The sequence below is a fragment of the Olea europaea genome, chromosome 23, assembly GCF_002742605.1.
Source record: "Olea europaea var. sylvestris chromosome 23, O_europaea_v1, whole genome shotgun sequence".
NCBI classification, from domain to species: domain Eukaryota; kingdom Viridiplantae; phylum Streptophyta; class Magnoliopsida; order Lamiales; family Oleaceae; genus Olea; species Olea europaea.
The window spans coordinates 699454-717481 of NC_036259.1; the positions used below are offsets into that span (position 1 = coordinate 699454).

Consider the following 18028-nt stretch of genomic DNA (forward strand, 5'->3'; position numbering starts at 1 on the left):
TTCCTTCATTTCTTTTGTCTTCCATAGACGTGCCTTGTTATTATTATTTTTTTGACTTGAGCTTATTATTATTATTTTTTTAAAATCATTTAACTTTAATTTCAAGTAATTAGAAGATTTTATTTGTACAGAACTTAAAATTGACTTTATCTAAATAGTTAAATAAGATTGAAGTTATGGTGTTATCTACATTATGTGATTATGATTTTGAGACTAATTTAACTTTAAAAATTAATTAATTGATTAAAAAAATTAATAACAATATTATTGTCTCGCTTTTAATGAACAGGGCAATAAAAAAAATAAACGAGTGTGTAAACGGAACAAGGCTTCGAACTTGATCCACTCCGTCCAGTCTGAAAAGCGGGGCGAGTACGGGGCAGGAAATTTCCCACCTCCTGCCCTGTTGCCATTCGTAGGTGAAATGTAGTTTACATCGGACAAATAGAGTAAAATTACTAAAAAAATATTTTCTTTATTACAAGAGCTAAATAATTTCAATTCAAATTACAGGGAATATTACTTTTTTCGAATAATTTACATTTTCAGTCAAAATTTATGGTTGTTGCATGAACATTTAGTCCCTATTTGGTAGAGATTAAAATTAAAATTTTTATCTAAGGTAAAACCAACAATTAATTTTAATCACATATTTTATTGTTGTCTTGGAGCGATTTTTAACAAAATTTTATAAAATTTTCAGCAAAATTTTTATTTTCACACAATGTTAGCGTCCACATTTATTAATTAAATGAAGCAAAATTACATATATATACCCTTTTGACATTTAATTCATTCTATTTGAGAGAAAGGCATTTATGGTAATTTGCTTTATGTTGAGTTAATATTACGGCGAAATAGGGACACTATATTTTCAACGATCAAAATTTTACTTTATATAAGAATTACATCTAGACAGGAGTTTTATAAGATCTATAATTTTTTTACAATATATTTTCATCAATTTTTATCAAAATTTATTTAAAATATGATTTTAATTTCTATCAAATAGGGTGTTGCTAAATAAATAGACCATTTTTCCACTTAAGAAATTTGCATGCACAATGTAAAAAGATTTAAGATCTAAGTACGACAAATGAAAAGCTTAGGGACCTCTAGAGAAATTTATCCTAAAAAATGTTAAAAACTCCCAACACACGATCGCACAAATTCAATTGTGAATCAAAGCCTTCTCTCTCTAAAGTCAAATTAATATTTCACATAGTTTATTGCGCTTTCTCTCTCTATATGCGCAATCAATTTTTTACCCATCAAAAAAACAGTTGACAACATCACAGTCGATAAAAGCAGAAACTGAAAATTTTCAAAGAAAAAAACAAACAAAATTCCGTAGAGAAAGAAAGGATTTAGAGAGAGAAAAAGAAATAATGCGTGGGATTAGAGAGGGAAAGTGTATTGTTTTTCATTTTGTTATTGTTGGTTCGTGGGTTGGTAATTGTGTTTTTTCTATCTTTCAATTCTATGTACGACTGCTTTTTTCTTTATCCTCACACAACCCACAAATAATAAAACAATCAAATACTTATTCTTCGTCTTCTACTATTATTATTTGTATACAAGTTTTTGTTATTGGGAGTGTTAATTGTTTTTTTGGGGTATTCTACAAATCTCACCGCACAAATCGATTATGTAGAGAGAGAAAGGAAAACTCCATCGTAGTGTTTCCTATATGCAGACACTTCCATTTGCAAACCCTAGATTTTAGGGACTTTAATTGAGTAATTTTATTTGTATTTTTGTGGGTTTTATTTCAATTTAGGTTATTTGGAATTTGGGGATCTGTATAAGCCCTGACTTGTTTTGATTCGGTTTTATATATTGGAGAGGAAGTAAGCGTTTTGATTTTCTGGAGTCAAATGGAGACTGATGGAGCTGGTGGTAGTGGAAGTGGTGGAGGAGGTGGTGGTGCCGGCAGTTGTGGTGGAGGAGGAAGTGCTGGAAGTGTAGAGCCGGAGAAGAAGACTACACCAGAGGGAGAACCAAGGGTTAAGCGTAAAATGAAGACTCCTTATCAGTTAGAACTTCTTGAGAAAACCTATGCTAGTTAGTTTCATCCATTTCTCTTTTTATTGTTCGTTTTTGTTTGATTTTATTCTGTGATATTTAGGTTCTGATTTTTAACTATTTCAGTATTTTGAGCATATTTTAGGATTAAAATTAATGAGAATAAGTGTTTGATTTTATGCTTAGTGGAAACATATCCGTCTGAAGAGTTGAGAGCAGAGCTTTCAGTGAAATTAGGCCTCTCTGATCGGCAGCTACAGATGTGGTTCTGCCATAGAAGGTTAAAGGACCGAAAAGCACCTGCAGAGAAGCAGCAAACAAAGAGGGCCTCGCCAGCTGCAGTTGCAGGTCCCTCTGGCAGGAGTTCAGGTGAAATGGCCGTTAACAATACTGAGGTGGAAAATGAACATGGCTCTGGTTTGAGTCTGTTTGGGAATTCGGATTTGATGCCCCGTCCACCACAGCAGCAGAGAGTGGTTCATAAAGTTGGGACCTCGGTGCCAAGGATAACAACAGAAATGCCGGCAATGAGGAGGTTCTATGAGCCACCTCTTGCAATATCTGAGCAGAGGGCAATAGCATTTGTGGAGGCACAGTTGGGGGAGCCATTGAGAGAGGATGGGCCAATTCTTGGAATGGAGTTTGATCCCTTGCCTCCTGGTGCATTTGGTGCACCAATTGGTATATTACTTGACCCAATTTCACTTTTTGTCATTTAATAATAAATGCAAAGTTCTTCTAGGCACCGCCTGAATAGTGTATAGATTTACTATATGACAGCTAGTAATAATGTGATGTCATTGAAGTTCGATGTTTAGTAATGCAATGTGTGTTTTGATTAATTGTTGGCCAGTTTCTTAATTGTCAAGCCACATAAATTAGTACTTGCACATGCTGATCACACTAAACGATTTTCACAATGAGCAAAGTAAATTTTAAGATTTTTTTTTGTGAGAGATGTTTGTGTTAGGTGATATGCTATGAGCACTGAAGGGTAGTCTAGTTCTTTATTTAATACTTCCAATGGTTTCTTTCCTATTAAATGATGCAAATGAAACGAAAAAATGATAAGTCTGATTGACAGGCTTCTTATTAAACTATGGTCTTGGGAGATGGTATTTATAAAGAATCGTCAAAATGCTTATTTTTAATTTGTCATTCTGATGTAGGATAGTTGAGAATTTTAGAACTTATAACATTAGAAGATAAGCAAGTTGAAATAACCAGCAGAAGAAGCAGACTAGATGCAGCAGAAGGAGACAACTGGAGAAGAAGAAGACGACACGGCCAGAGAAGAAGAAGAAAGGGGGGAGAAACTGAGGGAAGAGAGGACAAGGGAGGAAGAAGATGTTGGTAGCAACCGTAATTCAATTCATCATTTCATTAACTGTCTTGCCACTCCAGTGACTAACATATAAATAGCAAAAAAAAACCCTAATATTCACAGGCCCACTAGACAAGCCCGATGAAATAAAAAGACACCAATAAATAAAACACGAACCGTTCGGTTTTTTGCTACATCTATTAAAGATTAAATGCAACTAGATCCTTTATAACTATAGTAATTTTATATTTACCTTAACTGTACTCAAACTTATGAGCTATAACTCAGATGAGGTTCCTTGGTGTATGATATTTGCAGATGATATAGTTTTAGTTGCTGAGACTAAGAGGGGGTTAACTCGTAAGTTTGAAATCTAATGGTTTTTGTTTAGAACTAGGATGGAGTACTTGTAATTTCCCTTTTTAGTAGTGGTAGGAATAAGGATGATAGTGGAGTCACTGTGGAGGATAGTCTTTCCCCGAAGAGTGATTGCTTCAGATATTGAGGTTCAATTATCTACAAGGAGGACTTGAAGAGAATGTAATGTGGAGTATTAATGTGGTTGGGATACCGGAGGAATTTATTTGACATGGGATTTAGTAGTAGTGGATATTTCTCAAAATTTTAGAGTCTAGCGGATATAAGATTTATTCAATTTTTATGATATTTTTTTCTGTTTTTAACTTGTGCCCTAGTGGTTATATTGAAACATGTGGTTTTCCTGTGGAAACAAGGATATTGGATGGTTGACAAAATGCTTTGTTTCTGTTGTTACTAGTATCTACTCCAAATAGTTATCCATAGTTCTTTGACAGAATCTTCGGATGTTCGTGGGGTTTGATGGGAGTCTCCTTTTGGCGTTGTGTTGGTGCAACATAGTATTTTAAGTGGTAATTCCCAGAAAATTCCCTGGGTAAGTTTTGTGTTAAGATTGCAATTTATAAAAACCTTATAAAGGAGTTTGCTTGGCTTTTTGGGTGCTATTCGATGCTGTATATACCAAAGAACCATTGAGGATCAAGAAAATTACTACTGTTATTTGGATTGAATATTTATGAAACTCAAAGCTATTAATTTGATGAGTGCAGGGATTTTTTCCCCCTATAATGAGGAAGAAGTCAAAATTGTCTTTATTTATAAATTAAATAGAATCTTTGTTTATTTAGGAGACTGAGAAAGCAGGAAAAAGAATGAGCACTAGGCATGGACTGGTAGTGTCACTTTTTAGTTCCCAATAAATAGCTGTCAAGATCCTATCATATACCTTTGATCCTGAGGGATTCAGTCTGTTTTTTTCAGTCTTAGTGAAATCCTTTTGCAGGAACATGAAAGGTTTGGTGGCAAGTTTTGCCACTTGAAAGGTTTAGCAAACATGAAATGAAGACTAATTTAAACTTATGCCCAGCCAAAGAGCCCATTTTTTTTTTTCGCCTCTAAGCATCTAGAATGGTGAATGTAGGACTTTTTTTAACTGGTGTTTAGTCAGTTTCACAGTTCTCAGTCTTGTGGAGACTACTACAAGAAATTACTTGCATGATCAAAAGTAAGTAACAGGAATCCAGTTATGCAGCGATGCCGTGTGGATAAATGATGGTGGGATGTATTTATTCTTGGTTTAGGCATTATCAGAGCTCAACTTCTGCCCTCTGTTTGCATTGAAGGTCACAGCATAATATGTTATTTGATGTTGGGAATGCTAAGAATACCAAAAATGGTGCTTCCACGAGCAAGACTGATTTCACATAAATTTTATTTAAATAATAATTCATTTCTTATACGTAGTCATATTGTTTTTTGATTTCTTTTTTCTTTCAAATAAAGTAAATAAGGTGGGATTACACTGTGATCAGCTTAAAGACAGTTTCTCTGGAGTATAATCTGCACTCATTCAACAATCAGCAAATATTATTATCATTGTCTGCCGTTTTAATTGATATGAAGTAGTTGAGTGGATTGTGTTTGGTCTCTGTTGGCTGGTAAATTTATTTTGCAAAATGGAAGTGCTCCTTGGGGAATGTCTGGAGCTATGAAGCATGGACATTCCCACTAGGATGTCCTGTCTACGTGTGATGTCATATAGTTCACTTGCACTCCTGGACACTCAAGACGTGTCCGACACACAACGTGGTGTAACACACACACACATATATAATTTTTTTCTTCTTTATAATTTTGACACTTGATGGATATCTTATGTACGCTCGTTGGGTATATATCTGACATGCCTTGTGGCGTCTTCCATATTTTTTTATTCTTCTTTGCACATCAAGGATGAGGAAAATCCCATTTTGCAAATTAGAATACAGGATTGGAGAGGTTTTTGATCATTAAAACATTTGTCTAAAATTGTCAAAAATAATGTGAGAAAAGTTCTACGAACTTAATGTCAAATTCTTTTTACCTACGCCGTTTGAATTTTTCTTTTCCTAGCATTATTAATATATCATTTAACTTGAAAATTATTTTAGCCTTCATTTGGAAAGCATTGTGGTGGATAAGTGGATAGTACCTGTGGATTCGAGTGTGTGGTTGAAAATGAATTTTGACCATTTATATATAATTTACTTTGCCAAACGGAGGCTTAATCTAACAAGTAGATACTTATCATATTTAAAAGTTCTCGCCCAAAATTTAAAAAATATTGAGATCTTTATTAGAAAGTACAAAAATGGTGATCTACAAAAAAATTTAATGTCACGTGTCCTTGATGCTTCATTGTCTTACTTTTTCTGAAAAATCATGTGTAGGCATTTTCATGTCATGTTGCGTGTCCATGCTTCTTAGTCCTAGGTAATGCATGCTAGAATTTCAGTTTAGAATGGTAGATGTTGGCTATGAACTTTTTTGGGCTAACAATAGCATTATATATTTTGTCTTCGGTTTTCCTTTAATATATGAGTTAATGGGTTTGGCATCAAACAGTTACACCAGTGCAACAGAAACATGCTGGACGGTCGCACGAAGCTCAATTATATGAGAGACCAGACCCTAAAATAATCAAGGTTGGAAGACCCTCTCTTTCAAACTGTTCTATGCATTTTAAAATTTGCATGGATAAAGGTGAACTTTCAATCACCATCTTCCTTTTTCAATAATCATATATTTATCATTTTTAACTGGATTAGTTCTACTAGTTTATGTTGGCAACCAAGTTGTTTTTGCCTGAAGCATGTTGAAGTATAGAAGTCTTCTTGGCTTAGCATCATGCCTACATATGAAGCTGGGAACCTAGTATATCTAAATTGCAAAATTTTTATGGTCTCAAAATGCTTGCATTGTTTTGTTAATGGTTTACGCTAATGGCAGCAAAATGGTCAATAAAACAGAACTCAATATTTGATCTCTAATCAAAGCAGAATGATGGTGATTTAGTTGCATGATTAGATTTCTAATCACGCAACTAAATCACTAAAGAAAATACTAATTGGCAAAATCTTGGCATTTCAATCAAATGCCACCCCCCTGAACCTTTCACCTCCACATGAAATAAACAAATAACAGTAAGAGAATTGCACGGTTGGGAAGTCATAGGACTTGCTTCTTTTTCTTTTCAGGTTTTTGTTTGTCCAATGAGTGGTGTGTGACTTCGTCGCCCAAAAATTGCTATTTCACCTTCGTCAAGCTCTGTATATTTTTCTCAGTTATTGGACAATTTTTATTATGATGTTTCTGCTGGGTCCTCTTTATTCCTGCCTCAGTCCGCTAATCAAATTTATCAACTTGGCCAGCCCCTAACAGAGATCGAAAAGGAAAAAGTTGATAGTATATTCATATTCTTATGTCAACATGATCATTTTGAATTTATGAAGTTGATTCATATACATTGTATTTTTTCACACGATATTTTCTTTATATGTATCTTGTTGATGTTGATAGAGTTTTGGACTTGAGAATTGGTTTTTTGACAAATTGGATCTCAGGGAGCTTCACAGGCTATCCATGAATTCCAGTTTCTTCCAGAGAATCCATCTTTGAGAAGCGAGTCATATGAAAGAACTTTGCCTTCTCATTATTATGGTTCACCAGCTGACGTTCAGAGTGCTCGATTTCTGTCATCTAGTGGGAGATCTTTTAAGCATGGGAATGAACAAGAACCCTCTGGACATAATCTCCAAGGTCAGACTCCAGTTTTAAGTCTTTTGCCTCATCCAGGAAGGCAAGGCAATCATCTATCTCCGGCTTCTGGAGGAGTTGACATTGCTCCACGAATAAACCCTTTAGTGAATGATAACATCAATGCCAATTATGTTGTTCGCCCTGCAACTGGGCCTGATAATCAGATTATAACACCAGACAGGCATGTCGTACTTGAAGAACGGCTGGAGAAGAAATGCAAGGTTTGATATATTGCTGCACAAATTTATCATGTAAGGGCTTTATACGAGGATAAAAGTTCCTGATATGTTATTTTTTCATTTGCAGAGTGAAGAGGCTAGAGTAGCCAGGGAAATTGAAGCTCATGAGAAAAGAATCCGAAAAGAGCTTGAGAAGCAAGATATATTAAGACGCAAGGTATTTGCATGTCCTTCCTTTCATTTAAGAGATTCAATCAGTCTTAAACTCATTTGTTAATTACTGTTCTCTGATAACTTTACATCATCAAATCAAATCCTTAATCTTCAGAGAGAAGAACAAATGAGGAAAGATATGGAAAGGCAGGATCGTGAACGCCGGAAGGAAGAAGAAAGACTGTTGCGCGAAAAGCAGCGTGAAGAGGAGAGGTATCAGCGGGAGCAAAGGCGTGAAATAGAGCGGAGGGAGAAATTCCTACAAAAGGAATATATCAGAGTTAGCCCTAATGCATATTATACATAGTTATATGTTTTTATTTTAACAATAGAGGTCCTAAAGTAACAGTTTTTTCGTTGTTTTTGCTTGTTCTTCTCTCAGGCAGAGAAGAAGAGGCTTAAAGAAGAAATGCGCAGGGAGAAGGAAGCTGCAAGACTTAGAGCTGCTAATGATAGGGCTGCTGCTCGCAGAATTGCTAAGGAATCAACAGAATTGATTGAGGATGAACAGTTGGAACTCATGGAGTTTGCTGCCTCAAATAGGGGTTCATCCTCTGTTTTGGCTCTTGACAATGAAACTTTGCAGAACGTTGAGTTGCTGAAAGGTGGTTAAGCTACCTTGTATCACCATTTATTAGATGAAGTTGAACTTAGTTTCTGTTATGTACTTTTGTATGTTCCTGGGCTTACTTCTAGCTACTGTTGGGTGTTCAATTTTCTAACTCCCTGGTATACCTATGCTTCAGATAAGCTCCCTGACTTCCCACCCAAATCTGTGCTTTTGAAAAGGCCATTTGGAGTCCAACCCTGGGCTGATTCTGAGGAGAGTGTAGGCAATCTTCTAATGGTGAGATAACTTGTTCCTCTCCTGGATTATAGGTCTTTATTGTCATGATCACCACAAGGTATTACTACTAATGCTACAGTGATACTCCTGGTAGCCTCGTGCTACTAGTGTTATTATTAAAATTGACATTGACACATGAATCCTCTATTTATTCCATGAAATTTAGAATTCAAATTTGCTGTCCACGGCCATTAGCAGGTTGAAAAGTGCATGGGAGTGCGATGTGTGTGTGTGTGTGCGTGTTTGTTGAATTGATAATACAAACTGACTAGAATTTTACATGCACAGAGTCCCACTAGTCCACTCTCTGTCCTAAACTTATGTTCAATTATTAATTAAGTTACATGCATAGTTTCACATTTGTCCTCCTTCAGACATTCATTGGAGATAGAGTTAGCATAGTTAAAAAACAAAAGTAACGAATGAAATCTATAAGTTAAAAAACAAAAGTAATGAATGAAATCTTTAAAATAGAATTTTGAAACTATAGACTAGTGTTTTTAATGTTGCCATTTTTTGATGATATGTACTGTGAGCTTTATACCGTAAGTTCATAAAAGTTCTGTGCAACTTTTGAGTTTTAATATCTTTAAGTTTGTTGTTTTTAGCATTACGATCTATCCCTTTGCCCAAATCTAGCTCTTCAGAAGTTTTCTGTTAATGGTATCCTCACTCTTTCTCATAAAAAGTTTTACTTGAGAAGTAGGTATTTTCATATTCAGAGTTCTGGTGTTTAAAGTATTTATGATATCTCTTAAGTTTCGTCGTGGCATGCATCTTTAGTACTCATGTAGATATATTGCCTTTTGTTGTGATTTGTCATGTTATTTCTTGAATGGGACTTCAAACCTCTGATCTATCTTCAATATCGGGTGGTTCTGCGGTGTGATCTCATGTAGGTATGGAGATTCTTGATTACTTTTGCGGATGTGCTTGGACTATGGCCTTTCACTCTGGATGAGTTTGTTCAAGCTTTTCATGATTATGTAAGTTTTTGAGGTCCTTTTGCTAATTTTAGCACGTCTCTTCTTTCATATTCTCTTACTTTTCTACAACTCCCGTGGATTCCCCCAATTTAGGATCCAAGGTTGCTAGGAGAGATTCATATAGCAATTCTTAGATGCATAATAAAGGATATCGAAGATGTTGCAAGAACGCCAGCCAATGCAGTGGGTTCAAATCAGAATTCCGTTAATCCTGGGGGTGGGCATCCACAGATTATTGAAGGGGTATGCTTTTTTATTGGTTGCTTTATGTTGTAATGCAATTAAGTGAAATGCATGATCTTATGTATTGTAACAGGCATATGCTTGGGGTTTTGACATATGTAGCTGGCAGCGGCACCTGACTCCATTAACATGGCCTGAAGTGTTAAGGCAATTTGCTCTAGCTGCTGGTTTTGGACCAAAATTGAAGAAGAGAAGCTTCCAACCAGCTTATCATCATGATGAAATTGAGGCACGACTTGTTTCAGTTTGCTAGTTTCTTTCCTCCCACAAAATACAAGTATACCAATTTAAAGTTTACTGAACTGTGGCAGTGTTAATCGTGTGGAAGCGATAATAAAATTCTTGTAATAAGAATTATATAATAAAGTAAGAAGAATATTGGAATAACTTTTTTTGATATTGATTGAATAATGATTGATGAAATGAAAAGTGTACAATACCCCTATATTTATAGGCAAATTTATTTTCTACTAATAGTATTAGAGAATTGAAACTATAATCCTAATCAAATAAAAGATAAATCACAATTATTCAAGAAAACTAAAATAATAGAAAAGATAAAACATAATTTTAGTACGAAACTATTAATTGTATTTGTGATGTACTACATCAGTTAAGAAATAGTTATCCCTCAGTCTTGTCACGGATATGGCCTTCTGGTAAAATGCGATGTGTTTTGCTTTGTCTGTGTATGTCTTACAATAATATTACTGTGTCAAATGAAGAGTTTCCACTTGATAGGCTAATCCCCCTCCTCTAGCCAAATGTTCTCTTTACTTTATAGGCAGTAAGTTGGATTTTGGAGCAATTTTATGATAAATTTGGCCTGCTGTTATTTTGGAAACTACAAATTATTAACTTGTAGTACTTTTCAGTGCATGGCTTTATTTTGCTTGGTTTATTTTCTGAAACTAATAACTAAATATTATAAAAACTGCTCGAAAAAAATTCCAATCTCAGATTTTTTCAGTTTCAGAGAGATGGAGTTCTATAAGATAAATATGTTTGGATAAGCTTATGTAAGTTTACTTATGCGTAAATAACTATGTTTCCGAATACTGTTCAAAAAGAGAAAGGCATGTTTCAAAATAAATAAGTTTTTCTTTTGATTAAAGTTGGAAATAATTTGCTCATTTTGAAAGTGACCCCTATCTTATTGTCATGCAGGGACAAAACTAATATATTCAAACATACTTAAAAGAAGCTTTAGACTTACATTTAAGCTTGGTCAAATATGCTGTGACATCACAAGTCCCCTTTTAGTAGCTGTTTTTAGTTTTGTACACTTGATACTTGTGAAGCATTTCGTTTAATTTACTTGTTTGTGCAGAGTAATGATGGTACAGATGTCATTTCCAATTTACGTAATGGAGTTGCAGCTGAGAAAGCTGTTGCCATTATGCAAGAAAGGGGTTTGTCAAATCCTCGAAGATCCAGGCATCGATTGACCCCTGGAACAGTTAAATTTGCAGCATTTCATGTTCTTTCACTGGAGGGAAGCAAGGGACTGACAATATTGGAAGTTGCAGATAAGATTCAGGTGAGTCAAGATTGCTTATTTACAATGTAATTGTGTCCTGTTTTGGTGCTGACAAGCATTATTCTTTTTATGAAGAAATCTGGTCTTAGAGATCTAACCACGAGCAAGACACCAGAAGCATCTATTTCTGCTGCTTTATCAAGGGATATAAAGCTGTTTGAGAGAACGGCTCCTTCAACATATTGTCTACGCTCTCCTTATAGGAAGGACCCTGCTGACACTGAGGTGATACTTTCTTCTGCCAGAGAAAAGATTCAGCTATTCCAGAATAAATATGTTGATGGAATAGGAGCAGATGATGTTGAGAAAGAGGACGCTGACAGAGATCAAGAATCTGAAAGTGATATTTTGGATGATCCTGATGTTGATGATCTGGACACTGAATTAAAACTAAAAGGAAATCTTCATTCTAAGGATACGGACCAATTTGAGGTAGAAAATTTCTGTGGTTATGGAAAGGATAACTCTTGCAGGGAGTTGATTGAGGACAGCCCTAAAAATTTAAAACAAAATTCTCCTTCGATGCAGTCTTTAGGTTTCAGGGACATAAAAAGTCGTGGAACCTCTAGTGATCAGATTGTGGATGTTATTGGGATTCATTCCCAGACTACTAATCCTGGTCAGGACACACTGATTGATGAATGCAGCTATGGAGAACCATGGGTTCAAGGACTTGCTCTAGGAGAGTATGCTAGTCTGAGCGTTGAAGAGCGTCTCGATGCCCTTGTAGCCTTGATTGGGGTTGTAAATGAAGGAAATGCTATTCGTAGTACGCTAGAGGTACTTTACATTATAATATTTGGTGATTTTAATTGACTTACTGCTTTGCAGTTACTTTATTACTCTGTTATTGAACGAGGAAGCTTTTCAGGAACGCCTGGAGGCAGCAACTGCATTAAAGAAGCAGATGTTGGCAGAGGCACAACTTGATAGGCGCCGTACGAAAGAGGATTATGTAATTAAAATGCAACATTCATCGTTTACGAGTAATAGGGCTGAACAAAATGTCTCCCTTGGTGCATTTGAGGACAGGAGAATTTCATTACTTGGTGTTGATGGCAAAACTGAGTCTGCAGATGCAGACTCTGTATTTCGGATGGGCTTGAATGGTCAGCAGAGTGACCAAAATTATGGCAAGGACTTGGTAGGTGAAAAGAACCTCCCAGTGCTAGAGTACTCTGTTGGTTTGGACAATCCGTCACTTCAGCAATCTTTATATGCTGCTGAAAAGTCGCAGTTCGAGCTAAAAGCTTTTATCGGTCACAGGGCCGAGGAGATGTATGTATATAGGTCGTTGCCTCTTGGACAGGACCGCCGACGTAATCGTTACTGGCAATTTATAGCATCTCCATCTCAAAATGATCCTGGATCTGGCAGAATATATGTTGAGCTCCAAGATGGCCGATGGAGGCTTATTGATACTGAAGAGGTATTTCTGGCGTTTGTCTTTTATTTTTTTAATTTCTTCGTAAGATGACTGCCAAGAGGTAGTCTTCTGTGTTTGTCATTTCACGTCAGTAAGCTGCTTCTTTGGTTGCCCCTTTCATCAAGAACCATTTCTTTCATTCCAAGGTTTGCAGGAGATTTGTGAATTGAGACATAATATTTGGTTATTTATGTTACTCAAGCCTCTTGTCATAGTGAGATTGGTGGCTTCTTGCCCAGCAGTGGCATCATCTGATCATTTTGTGCCCCCATCCCCTTCTGTGCTTTTTCTCTCTTCCAGGTTCCAACTTAGGTTGCTCTGAAAGCAAAAATAGTTCATGAAGCGGTAGTACTGCTTTATCTTTTTTCAGTAAAAAGGAATTATGACCACATCACTGACAGTTGAATGACTGCAAAAGTATCTGCAATTCTTTTTATAACATTGTTTTCGGCATCAAATATTCAGTTTTCAGTCATCAGCATTTAATGTTGATTTCCTTATTTTCACTACATGCAGGGCTTTGATGATTTGTTGGCATTGTTGGATGTGCGTGGGGTTAGAGAATCTCATTTGCGTTCAATGTTGCAAAGAATTGAAACATCTTTCAAAGAAGCTGCCCGGAAAAACTTTGCGAATTCTGGTCAGCATGTTGGTGATGAAGTCAAGAAGGAAGTTCTGGAAATGGGATCTAAGCCTTATATTTGTTCCAGTATGGAGAGCCCCAAGAACGTGATCTCCATACCAGGTTTCAATTTACAAGAGCTTTCTTCATCTGCCATTGAGTTAGGCAGAAATGGAACAGATGATAAATTTGCCATGGAAAGATATAGATATTCTGAAAAGTGGATGTGGGAAGAATGCTTTAATTCTAATATAGTATGTGCCTTGAAGTATGGAACACCAAGAAGCCAACAATTGCTGGAAATTTGTGATTGTAGTCATGCTAAGTGCTTTTGTGAGGATAATCACTGTCTTTGTCATAGGATTTCCGACACTTCTGGCAATAAATTAGGTTTTTCTGAACATGTAACTCAATGTGAAAGGAAATTACGTGAAGAGTCTGATGGGGTTCTGCACAAGCTGGACCTTTCAGTTCCTCCAAGGATCAGATTGCTCAAAGCTCAATTAGCTACCGTTGAGGTCAGGATGTAATGCACACTTGGATATTTAGTTTTTACTTGTTAATGTCAGTTCAAGGCCATATAATTCTTAGTTGTTAGATGTCCATATCTCTCACTTTATGGTGAAACAAATCTTGGCTTTGCAGGCCTCTATTCCTCAGGAAGCACTTGAACCTATTTGGTCTGATACCTACAGAAAATCTTGGGGCATGAAATTGCTTATGGCGTTAACAGCTGAAGACCTTCTTCAGGTCTCTCTCTCTCTCTCTCTCACATCACTGGCCCCTGATCTCTCTGCCAACTTTCTGGCGTGGTGTGTTCTTGGAGCTGTTGCTCGTACAATAACCTTTTGAATAGCAATTAGAATTTTTCTGCTGATTGAAGCCCTAATCATTCTTGAAATATAGTTCTTGCCATCTTGTCTGACGTCCCACGGGATGGCGGATAGGATGTGGTACCTGTCGAAGTTAAAACTTGTCTCTTGCTTTGATACGTGATCTCCTGTATTTGCTTTGTGAATTTTCTCGTACAATGACATGAAAACAGTCATATCTGTGGGGGCTCCTCACACACTATTCACCTGGGGAATTTGATGCAAGAAATAAAGGACATATTGGGCGAGAATTGTTCTTTTAACAGTATTTGTAGTATTAGACCACAATCCATGTTAACTATCCCCCCAGGGGTTTATATACCTTGTGTTAAAACTAATATCTGGGTTTCTTATCTCATCATCTTTGCTATACGACTTAGGAGTCTTTGGTGCAATTTATTAAAATTGTTGGAATTGAACTTCTAAGATGGGCATCACGAGGAATTTGTGTTGTAGACACTAGAATTTTGTCCTTGTGAGGCTGTATGTTTTCCAAAGTGGTTCTTGCATCTGGAAGGATCTTAATACGTTTTAATGTAAATACTTAGAATATGACTTATCAAAAAAAAATTGTAAATACTTAGAATATGAAAATTTTTCTACCGCTGAAGATGTGTGGTTTTGGTTAATGGACTATCTCTGTTGAAATATGTTGAGTAATTTGCAGAATTAAATAGGGATTTTGATGATAAAGTTATGCATGTGCTCCTAGTATTGGATAGATGAACATAAAATAAAAATCAACTAATTGGTTGATACATTATAATTATTTTATTATTTTATTATTTTTTAAACGGAATACAAAGAAAATAATGGAAATAATGTTTGCCCTCAAATGCTGATTCGTTGGTACTTATATATTCCAGATGCTTGCTTTTGACGTAGCAATTCTTTTCTGAGATTAAAATGGTATTTTTCTTCTATTATAATTGTTTAGCAAAATATTGTTATGCTATCTTGTCTTATTCCACATCACTCTCCAAATGTGTCCATGAACCTATCATTGGAATAGGATTGAATTTTCATGATCTTTTCTTCTTCCTTTGCCTTCTCTTTCCCTTTTTGTTAAATCGCTCCTTCGATTGTGCTGCATTTTCAGACTTTGACATTACTGGAGGGTGGCCTGAAGAGGGACTTCTTGTTGGCAAATTTCGAGACCACCAATGAACTGTTGGGTTCCTGTAACCTTATAGGACACCTTGATGATAATGCATACGGACTTGATGCAGTTATGGCACTTCCATGGATACCTCTGGCGACTTCTGCAGTGGCCTTGAGGCTGATGGAGCTTGATGCATCCATTTGTTATACGCCGGATCAGAAAAAGGATTTTCAGAAAGATGGCAGATCTGGATACTTCATCGTAAGTACTATTTTTAGTTATTATTAGATGGAAATAATTTATTTTCAGTTTAGGTACGTCTGTTGTTTAAGTGCCTTATAACATGCATTATTTTGCATCATGGGTATTATTTTAATTTTACCTTCTTCTCAAGGGGGTGTACTTCACAATGGCGAGTTACCAATTTTGCCTATATATTAAGCCAGTCTAAACACGGTTGATAATTAAATCTTTCGTGTGGGTTCTATTTTTCTCCTTAGATCATTTGGCAAAGTAGTATCCAATATTATTGTGTACCCTTGTCTTGTTCTTGAAGGGACACTTAGAATAGTAAAAAATTTTAATGTATTGACATACCTGTTGTGACATAATTTAGTACTGATCGAAGGGTTCTCGCCCATGACAATAATGAGCCACCACTCTCACCTTCTATGTTTGGACGATGTGACTATCTGATCCATTGAAGTGAACTGATAATTTTTGAGTTATGAGATCTTTGAACACCCATCCCTAAAGGATTTTCTGGTCCAAGCTTCAGTTTGAATTGAATGTTTATCATTTATATATGTTCAGAAACTTCCATCGAGATGTTCTACACTAGGGAACGGATTAGATTATATACCACCCCAAGTTGGGAATCTGCAAGAAGACAATCTTAATGGACGTACGAGCTTGAAACGGGGCCGTGGACGCCCAAGAGGTTCAAGTCGCCCACACAGTGGAAAATCACAGAGAAAGACCATTAATTCCAGAAATGAATCAGGTCAAGTAACTACAACAAACAATTATGAACTTCCAGGGTGGAAAGGTCGGTCACGTGGGCAAGGAAGCTGCAAGAAGGGCCGACGCTCAGTCAGAAGTAGGCAAAAACCTGTGACGAGAACAGCAGAGGTATCCCATGAGGAAGCCAAGGGTATACCCTTTGATGAAATCCCGATTATAGGTCAGCAGGAATGGAATTTAGAAGAAACCCCTATAGAGGCTGAGGGTGCTGAAAGTGCGAGCAGTTCTGAAAGATCAGCATTTGATGATTATAACGGTCAAGGGACGGGGGATGAATTTGACGAAGTTATGGTACTCAATGTAGATTACAGAGCTGGAGAAGATGATGATGAAGGTGCTGAAGAAGATGGAGATGGTGATGATTATATTGATGATGATATTGAAGGATATTTTAATCGTGATTATCATGAACCAGGAAACACGTCAACTGGTGGAGAGCAAGTCAAAAACATAAATAGAAGTTCAGATAGAGGTTCAGAATCATCATCATCATCATCTGATTATAGTTATTAATATCAATGATAGACATCAGAAGATCTGTAACTGGGGGAGAAGAGGTAAAGATGCTCTGCTGCTAACATGGATTTCATAGTAGAAACCTCTTTATAACTGTTGTATTTGTGGAAATCACCAGTTATCACTGAGGAATAAATAATTGTTGACCTCTCTCTATCGTATATTAGGAATATATCGCATTTAAGCAATATACATTGCAAAGATGACTCGAGATGTTTCTGCCACATACACCGTGTTTCGGTAAATGAATCTGTTTTGAGAATTTTTGATATTTCGAGGAGTTGAAATTTTTCTTGTCTGTTTCTCCACATGATTTTCTCCATCTATTGCTAAGGAGTATTTCGAGGCATGAGCATGTTTGACAACTCGGTTAAACTGCATACTTAAATGTTCCTTCACATTTTAAAGAATAATGTTACCATATTAATGCATGACATTGCTAACCGCTACATGTCACATAAGGCAACTGTGACAACGAATGACTGCAAATAGCATTACTCCATTTTAAATGTTCTGCAACTACTTTTGATGGTAGACGTTGAGATGAGGTATTAATTCCCATTTTAGTTTACCCAAAAAATAGTAGTAGTAATAATAATAATAATAAAATTACGATCCTATTTTCACTATTTTTTCAACTTATTGTTGTATCTACGAGAAAATTCAATGCGACTAAATCATAGTGACAATAAACACAAACCCTTATTTTTCATTTTTCATTATGCATGAGCATATCTAATATATTGTGTAGTATGTGATACCAATGCTGTAGCTCTGGAAACTCCCGGTTTAAGTAACAAGTTTGAATCTTACGATTTTGGCCAAGCAATACTAGTACAAAATACTGGAAAAAATTTCTCATAATATTGGTAGGAAAAGGCTGGTATCGAAGTTTAGAAAATAGTCTAGTCCCTAAGTTACCTATCTAGGTCCAATTATTGAGTAGTAGTCGGATATAATGCCCATGTTTGACAACCATTAAAACAACACACTA

At 36.0% G+C, this 18028-nt stretch overlaps 1 protein-coding gene across 2 annotated transcripts; it reads left to right on the forward strand.

Annotated features, from left to right (window-relative positions):
* The first annotated feature begins 1183 nt into the window (after positions 1-1183).
* On the forward strand, positions 1184-17305 carry LOC111372064 (homeobox-DDT domain protein RLT2-like). Of its 2 annotated transcripts, XM_022994220.1 has the most exons (19): positions 1184-2064; positions 2212-2706; positions 6272-6351; positions 7270-7686; positions 7772-7861; positions 7973-8137; positions 8240-8462; positions 8604-8704; positions 9604-9690; positions 9784-9933; positions 10007-10162; positions 11264-11473; positions 11549-11905; positions 12002-12253; positions 12345-12902; positions 13416-14039; positions 14167-14271; positions 15493-15756; positions 16309-17305. In XM_022994220.1, the coding sequence occupies exons 1-19, from the start codon at positions 1878-1880 to the stop codon at positions 17029-17031; spliced, it is 5244 nt and encodes a 1747-aa protein (XP_022849988.1). In that variant the 5' UTR covers positions 1184-1877; the 3' UTR covers positions 17032-17305. The 2 variants fall into 2 exon arrangements, with proteins under 2 accessions (XP_022849988.1, XP_022849987.1); XM_022994219.1 differs by having other exon boundaries at positions 11549-12253.
* Positions 17306-18028: the final 723 nt, after the last annotated feature.